Source organism: Protomyctophum bolini (assembly GCF_963924005.1).
Source record: "Protomyctophum bolini genome assembly, chromosome: 24".
Classification (NCBI taxonomy): domain Eukaryota; kingdom Metazoa; phylum Chordata; class Actinopteri; order Myctophiformes; family Myctophidae; genus Protomyctophum; species Protomyctophum bolini.
Window position 1 is genome coordinate 5,051,461 of NC_137885.1, and position 9,098 is coordinate 5,060,558.

Here is a 9,098-nt window from a genome sequence, read left to right on the forward strand (position 1 = left end):
CTGAGAAGCTTGATGAAAGATAGAGATGAAGGTAAAAGAGTTTCTGTAGACTCAGGTAGATCAGAGGACTGGCTAGCATATCGCTCTTTAAGAGACAAAGTGACCACATTAAATGAACAAAAAATAAACTACCAATCTAGAATTGTAGAAATTATACATGATGGTAAAAAACGCTGGAGTATTCTCTCTCAATCAAATCACCGGTAGAGATAAAATGAGCAAAACACCATAATTTATTGAATCACCAAGACCCAAGAATTTGCTGATTATTTCGACAATTATTTCACAATTATTTTCAAGTAAAGTTGATACCATAAGAAATGACATGCTGCCTGCAAACGGTCATCTATCTGGATCAATTATTAAAAATGATATCATGCAGAACAAATTATAATGCAAATTTGAATTTACATTCACTAATGTATCTGAAATTAAAAATCTATTGTCTGAATTGAAATCTGACAAACATCATGATAATCTAGACAGGAGACTCTTAAAGATGTCAGCTGGAATTATAGCTCAGATATAGACCAGAACACTGTATAAAGTAATGGTACCAGTAGCAGACAGTGTTACATAGAATAGACCAGAACACTGTATAAAGTAATGGTGCCAGTACCAGACAGTGTTACATAGAATAGACCAGAACACCGTATAAAGTAATGGTGCCAGTACCAGACAGTGTTACATAGAATAGACCAGAACACTGTATAAAGTAATGGTACCAGTACCAGACAGTGTTACATAGAATAGAGCAGAACACTGTATAAAGTAATGGTACCAGTACCAGACAGTGTTACATAGAATAGACCAGAACACTGTATAAAGTAATGGTACCAGTACCAGACAGTGTTACATAGAATAGACCAGAACACTGTATAAAGTAATGGTACCAGTACCCGACAGTGTTACATAGAATAGACCAGAACACCATTGAACACATTGTAGTTGTTTGTGTTATCATAGAGCCTGGACCCTGACTTTAAACGCATGTCAACAGTGTCTCCCTCCTCCAGCTCTACCATCATTCCACTAGATATCTGTTCCCGACCTCCATTATTGGTTCCACAGTTATGTAAGAGTCTCTGCTCATTCTTATACATGAGGACACAGAAAAAATCTGATGACCACCAGTTATCTGCAGTATATGTGAAGTGATAGAGTCCTCTGACCGGCGCAGAGAAGACCCCTAAGAGAACACAGGATGAGAGAACACATTACATTAATAGAAATTAAAAATACAATTATAAAAAGAAAAACCTTAATTTAAAAAGTCAGATGTGAGTTAAGAGGTTACTTTCCTCATCTCCTCTGGACTGTTGCTTTCAATGTGAAACACACAGTGGTGGAAAGTAACTAAGTACATTTACTTAAGTACGTACTTAAGTAAAACATTTTGGTATTTGTAGTTTACTTGAGTATTAACAATTTCCAATACTTTTACTCGGATCCAAATATTGTACTTTTCTCCACTACATTTATTTGACAACTTTAGTTAGTAGTTACTTTGTAGATTTAGATTATTACTACAAAACATACAGTAACCACTTCAGCCTTTAATGCATTTCAGCCATTTGAAAATAGCCGATCTACAAGCTCACAATCTGTCACATCGACACATTGTGAGCTATTTTCAAAAGATTTTTATACATTTGAAAACATGAAATGGAACATTCCTACTTTTTACTTTAAGTACATGTGTGTACATAGATGGATTGTAGTTTAATCACCTGTAGATGTATTGTAGGCGTTGCCGACGTTACTGAAGACTCTCCTGTAGATCAGAGTGGTGCGAGAACTATACGGTCCAACTTGTCCAACATCACCGAAACCACCAGAGAAGGCCACCTTCGGTTTGTCTGTCAACACAGGAGGAGCATTATCAAACACTTTAAATATTATAAAAGCATAATATTATATTAAGCCAATACACCAATCTTGTTGTAAAGCTCCAAGACAAAGTATAGGCTATTAAAACTAAACGGTCACTAACATAACAATACTCCATGGAATATTACTGTCTGTCAAATACAGAGACAGGATTTATTATCATTTATTATTAATTACTTGAACCCTATAGTAACTCTGTTCTGGAGCAGAAATAGCAGATTTCTCGCAATGTGTTGAACTGGGCCATGTTTTGTTGTGCACTTGTAGATCTGCTATTTTCAGCAAAGATATATAGTGTAGAACAAAAACAGGGTCCTTGGGGATCCAGAAAACTGTAAACCTAAATCTTTCATTCACCTTAATGGTCAGATCCTCACTGACATGTAATAGTGGAAGACGGTAAAGTCATTACTTTGGTAAATTGTAACATTTTGCGAGTGTGACAGTACCATCAATATTTACACATAATTACTCATTAATATCCACTTAAACCTGACCGGGGTCCCCCAGGGCTTTATAGTAGAACTGCTAGTATTTCACTCTGATTGCTCTCAGCACTCATCAGAATGTGATTGGTTGTAAGACTAGCACAGGCTCTATATGGTATTTTGAAATGTTTTTATACATACCCTGAAGTGTGTCAGTTATCTGACGAAACGTTGGTTTCTGTATTCTCTTCGTCCTACAATAAATTCTTGGCACTTTGGCTATACCAGTGTGTGTTCTTTGGCTATACCAGTGTGTGTTCTTTAGCTATACCAGTGTGTGTTCTTTAGCTATACCAGTGTGTTCTTTAGCTATACCAGTGTGTTCTTTGGCTATACCAGTGTGTGTTCTTTAGCTATACCAGTGTGTTCTTTAGCTATACCAGTGTGTGTTCTTTAGCTATACCAGTGTGTGTTCTTTAGCTATACCAGTGTGTGTTCTTTAGCTATACCAGTGTGTGTTCTTTAGCTATACCAGTGTGTGTTCTTTAGCTATACCAGTGTGTTCTTTAGCTATACCAGTGTGTGTTCTTTAGCTATACCAGTGTGTGTTCTTTAGCTATACCAGTGTGTGTTCTTTAGCTATACCAGTGTGTGTTCTTTAGTTATACCAGTGTGTGTTCTTTAGCTATACCAGTGTGTGTTCTTTAGCTATACCAGTGTGTGTTCTTTAGCTATACCAGTGTGTTCTTTAGCTATACCAGTGTGTGTTCTTTAGCTATACCAGTGTGTGTTCTTTAGCTATACCAGTGTGTGTTCTTTAGCTATACCAGTGTGTGTTCTTTAGCTATACCAGTGTGTTCTTTAGCTATACCAGTGTGTGTTCTTTAGCTATACCAGTGTGTTCTTTAGCTATACCAGTGTGTGTTCTTTAGCTATACCAGTGTGTGTTCTTTAGCTATACAAGTGTGTTCTTTAGCTATACCAGTGTGTGTTCTTTAGCTATACCAGTGTGTGTTCTTTAGATATACCAGTGTGTGTTCTTTAGCTATACCAGTGTGTTCTTTAGCTATACCAGTGTGTTCTTTAGCTATACCAGTGTGTGTTCTTTAGCTATACCAGTGTGTGTTCTTTATGTAGCCGGCTGGAAATGAGCCTTTGGGGCCACCGTCGCAGCAGCCTCACACACTGCGTCAATCGTCATCACGTATTTAAATGCCCAGCCGGCAACCAAATGTCAGCTTGTTGTGGTGGTTTCGGCTGTGGGTTTTGCGACCCAGGTTGTTGGTTTCTTTTCTCTTCCCTGACCGGGTGAGTGACATGATGCATTGTGTGCGTGTATGTATATAGATGTGTGTATATATATATATAGCATTTTAATTATTTTTGTTATTACCCAGGTTTTCGGTCACGGTTGACGAGTCCATGTACTTACCAGAAGGATAACATGACAGAACACAGACACTTGAAGGTACATATACATGTTAAACAATTTGGTGCTCTGACTGGATGCTGTGTTTTGTGATATTATACTAAATGGGTGTTTGTCTCCATTTCCCTAGATATAGCCACTGCTGTTTTGTTTTAGTTTGTTTTGTTTGGTTTAGTTTAAGTTTATTTTGAGCCATTTCTGTTATTTGAGCCATTTCGTTTGTTTTCGGTTATTGAGCTGTTTCCTTTTGTTAATTTGTTGTTTCCCCCCCCCCATGGTGGCGAGTGTTTCATGTGGACGCCGAGGAGAGCCGAGTGGCGGTTTGGCTGACTGGCCGTAGGGGTTGCTATACCACTGGGATCTCACGTTAGCCCACGATTAAGGTTTGGCTGTGCACCTCTTTCCACGGTGTCGCTCCTGTTGTTTCCATGTATGCTGTGTGCTGTGCTTTGCTGTGCCTGTGCGTGTGATTTGTTATTTTAGCTTCTTAGTCGTCGTATTGGTTAGTGTGTTTTTCTAGTTGGTTGGTTCACCCTTATAGCCTTTTAACTATTTTGCCTATTGGCCCCACTGGCCCCAAATGTAACCTCGCCTCCCCCTTTTATCATTAGTGTGTACCTGCTTTTAAGAGATTGTTTGCCTTATATATATATATATGATATTAAACGTTTTGTATACGCCTTATATATATATAGATGTTTTGTATTCATACTCTTAACTGATTAATAAATTTCCGTTCTGTGGAACAAAGTCTCAAGTCATTATAACAAACTTGCATTTGTGGGGAACCCAGTTTACTGGTCTGTTTATTTCCTTGAATTATCTCAAGGTGGCGTAGTCATCCAAAAGTAAATCCTTTGTTACACTTGGTTACAATCTGTCGCAGTCGGCAGGACTTAATAAGGCACTTGAGACATCTGTTCATTTTTACTTATTTTTTTTTGTGTTGGAAATGGCTCAATTTTTTTTTCTTTTGTTGAAATGACTTTATTGTTTATATTTATATAACAAAACAGCAGTTGGTGCTACGGGGGACCAGCTGATTGCGTCCATTGCCCTGATTGACGTCAAGTGTCTGATTAGGCTGGTTTTGACTGGTGGCCATGGCCAATGAACTGGAACTGAGGGAGTTGGTGCGCCAACTACAGGCTGACAAGGACTCACTGATTGAACAGGCAGAGGCTACTGCTTCACGGGCAGGGGCTCCTGCTCCTCAGCCAGCACCGGGACGCAGCAGCGTCACTTGTGATATTTCTAACACAGACATTTTACCTGCCGAGCGTCTGCTATATCATGTTCCCAGAGAAAGAAAGTGTCCTTCATTTAGGGGGACTTCAGGGATCCCGGTAGAGGATTGGGCAGAGGAAGTGAAGGCAACTGTTAGGGCTCGACACCTTAGGCCTATTGATCAGGCCTATTTCATCTACGATCATTTGGAGGGAGAGGCAAAGGATGAAATTAGGTATGGGCCCAAGGCAGACAGGGAAGACCCCGATAGGATATTGTCTGTTCTTCAAGACCTGTATGGCTGCTCTAAAACCTATGTTTCTCTTCAGGAGAGTTTCTTCTCTAGGAAGCAGCGGGAGGGAGAATCACTACAAGAGTTTTCTCATGCCCTGTATTGTCTCATGGAGAAAATAGAACGTTGTGCCCCAGATGGAATGCCCAATGCTACTACCTTGCTACGTGACCAGTTTGTAGAACATGTTTGTGACCCTGACCTCCGTAGAGAGTTAAAACGTGTTATACGCCAGTATCCCTATTATTCCCTACTACAGATAAGAGCTGAGGCCATTCGTTGGGAACGGGAGGGGCGTCCAGATGAGCCTAGAGGTAGGAGTTATTCTCTCCCGGCCTTGTGTGCTATTCAGAGGGTGGGTGATGGGCCTAGCAGCCCTGGTAGCTCAGAGATGGCAGAGATGAAAAACATGTTAAAAATGCAACAAGCGCAGCTAAATACACTTACTCAAAGCCTTCTAGCACAGCGGGTGGGTGAGGGGCCTAGCAGCCCTGGTAGTGTAGAGATGGCAGAGATGAGAAACATGTTAAAAATGCAACAAGAGCAGCTAAATACACTTACTCAAAGCCGTCTAGCACTACGGTCGCCCCCCAAACCAACTCAGCCAGCACCTAGACAATTCCAACCTTACTCAGGTCCTGTCATATGTAGGCGCTGCCAGAAACCAGGCCACTATGCCAGAGAATGTGATAATGTACGTGTTATTCCCGCTAACCAGCAACCACAGGGGTACCAGCCCAGAGCAGCAGTTTCCTCCGCTTCTCACCAGGCGGAAAACTAGCACCCACTGATGTACAGAGCCATACATCAGAGGGGGGCGACGTCGGCTCAAATACCCAAAGTGCCACCAACCAACCTGAGGCCTCTAGTTTGGTAGGTACATGTCCTAGAGTATCCATGAGCATGGGAGGGGTAACAGTGAACTGTCTACTAGACACGGGTTCAATGGTAACCACCATCAGGGAAAGTTTCTTTTTAGAACATTTTCAAGGGGCCCCTCGTTCTTGTCGCTGGTTGCAACTCCGGGCTGCCAATGGTTTAGAGATACCATATGTAGGCTACATAGAGCTAGATGTTGAGGTGTTGGGCAAGATAATACCACAGCGGGGTGTTTTGATTGTGAGGGACCCTCCCGGCCAGGTATCTCCTCCTGAGCTTCCCGGAGTGTTGGGTATGAACATCATTAGGGAATGTTATTATCAGCTCTTTAGCCAGCATGGACTGGCCCTTTTCAATCTACCTGCTGTTCAGTTTTCCCCTACCCCCTGGTTACAGGCCCTGCAGCATTGCCACGACGCCCACAATAGACCAGAGCAGACCAGATCAGGGGTGGCCCGAGTCCGAGGCAAAACTTCCGTTACCATACCTGGGGGTACCATGAAGTTAGTGGCAGCAACCTGCTCCTCTCATGTAAGTGGGAACCAGGGAGAAGCCTTGTTGGAACCGTTGGTAAACTGGGGGGGCCTCCCTGAAGGAGTGTTAGTTTCCCCAGCTATGGTAACGGTTATCCGAAACACTGTCTATGTCCCTGTGATAAACGTAGCTGAGAACTGTGTCACCTTACACCCCCGCCAACCCATAGGTGTGTTAATACAGGCCCAGATCGTCAGTCTGCCCCCAGGGGTATCTACTGAAGTACAGGAGCCAGTGGGGGTGACAGCTACATCCTTTTCACAAGTCAGCCAGCCCAGCCCCATGGTCAACCAGATAGAGAGTATGGACCTGTCTGACCTGCCTGACACAGACCAAGAGCCGGTAAGGTCACTATTACTCGACTACCAGTCTGTGTTTGCTACTTGTGAAAGTGATTTGGGCTGCACTAACCTCATAACACATGACATACCTTTAGTAGATGATGTTCCCATCAGACAGAGGTATAGGAGAATACCCCCCTGTGATTATGAGGAGGTCAAGGCTCATATCCGTCAGTTGTTGGATGGCCAGATTATCCGGGAGAGTTGTAGCCCCTATGCTTCCCCTATCGTCCTGGTTAGGAAGAAGGATCGAAGTCTCCGCCTCTGCGTTGACTACAGGCAGCTCAATGGAAAGACCCGGAAGGATGCCTTCCCCCTACCACGTATTGAGGAATCACTAGACGCCCTGTCGGGAGCGAAGTGGTTTTCCACCATGGATCTGGCTAGTGGTTACCACCAGGTCCCGGTGACAGAGCAGGACAAACAGAAGACTGCTTTTTGCACCCCTTTCGGCCTGTTTGAGTTCCAGCGAATGCCCTTTGGGTTGTGCAATGCCCCCAGTACCTTCCAACGTTTGATGGAGAGGATGTTTGGGGACCAACACTGTCAGTCACTCTTATTGTACATTGATGACATTGTTGTTTTCTCATCCACAGTAGATGAGCACATCAGCCGTTTGGACCTGGTCCTGAGTCGCCTGCAGAGGGAGGGTCTCAAGGTCAAGCTTGAAAAGTGCCATTTCTTTAAAAAGGAGGTACAGTACCTGGGACATGTAATATCCTCCGCAGGGGTGGCTACCGATCCAAAGAAGATAGCGGCTGTCGCGGCCTGGCCAACTCCGTCAAATGTCCCTGAACTAAGGTCTTTTCTAGGTTTCGGGAGCTACTATAGGAGGTATGTGGAGGGATTCGCAAAGCTGGCATCACCACTCCATCGACTGGTGGCTGACCTGACGGGGACGAAGAACAGAAGGGGTCGTGGGGTTTCCTTGCGGGGGGTGTGGACTGAACAGTGCCAGCAAAGTTTTGATGGCCTCAAGACAAAGCTTGTGTCCTCTCCTGTACTAGCTTATGCTAACTTCTCCCTCCCTTTCATCTTAGAGGTGGATGCGAGCCATGCAGGTTTGGGAGCCGTCCTCTCTCAGGAACAAGAAGGGAAAGTCAGGCCTATTGCCTATGCCAGTCGCAGCCTAGACCCTGCAGAAAAGAGGTACAGTTCCATGAAGTTAGAATTTCTGGGAATGAAATGGGCCATGACCAAAAAATTCAGAGAGTACCTGCTGAGCCAGAAATGTGTAGTCTGGACGGACAACAACCCACTGAGTCACCTGCAGACCGCAAATCTGGGCGCCATAGAGCAACGCTGGGAGTCGGAGTTGGCAGTGTTCGACTACACCATCCGCTATCGCCCCGGACGCACTAACCAGAACGCAGACGCCCTGTCGAGGCAATCCGACCCGTCTGCTACCCTGGAGCCTCAGCCCCGTCCTGGAACACCGTTACCTGCGACCGTCCAACGAGCCGCTGGGGGGAGACCGCTGATAGCCACCCAGGCAGCCATCTCTGCCCTACCGGAACGGACGAATGCCGACCTGGCTGTCCTACAGGCTGCGGATTCCGCCATCGGTGCCCTCATCCCATTCTGGCAAGAACGTCGTAGGCCGGGGTGCATGGAGAGACAAGGTCTCTCTGCAGAAACCCTGGGGCTATTAAGACAATGGGACCGTCTCACCCTGGAGGACGGCCTGCTATACAGGGTTTGCCGAAGGCCAGATGGAGGGAGTGAGGTCCACCAATTACTTCTGCCTGGGTGCCTGAGGGAGGAGGTGTTCCACCAGTTGCACCACAACCATGGCCACCAGGGTGCGGAACGGACGACTGAGTTGATCCGGGAGAGGTGCTACTGGCCAGGTATGTTCAAGATCATCAAACAGTGGTGCCAGCTGTGCGAGCGGTGCAGCCTCTCTAAGGACACCCAGCCTCGGGTAAGGGCCCCTATGGGCCACTTGTTGGCGTGTAAACCCAATCAAATCTTGGCTATTGACTTTACATGTTTGGAACCTGCCCGGGATGGTAGGGAACATGTGCTGGTCCTAACTGATGTATTTTCCAAGTTTACCCAGGCCATTCCAACCCGTG

At 44.7% G+C, this 9,098-nt stretch overlaps 1 protein-coding gene across 1 annotated transcript; it reads right to left on the bottom strand.

Annotated features, from left to right (window-relative positions):
- Positions 1 to 908: 908 nt before the first annotated feature.
- On the bottom strand, positions 909 to 3,742 carry LOC308311696 (complement C1q-like protein 2; the record flags this gene model as incomplete). Its single annotated transcript, XM_080758484.1, has 3 exons — positions 909 to 1,189; positions 1,731 to 1,859; positions 3,712 to 3,742. The coding sequence occupies 3 exons, from the start codon at positions 3,740 to 3,742 to the stop codon at positions 909 to 911; spliced, it is 441 nt and encodes a 146-aa protein (XP_080614610.1).
- Positions 3,743 to 9,098: the final 5,356 nt, after the last annotated feature.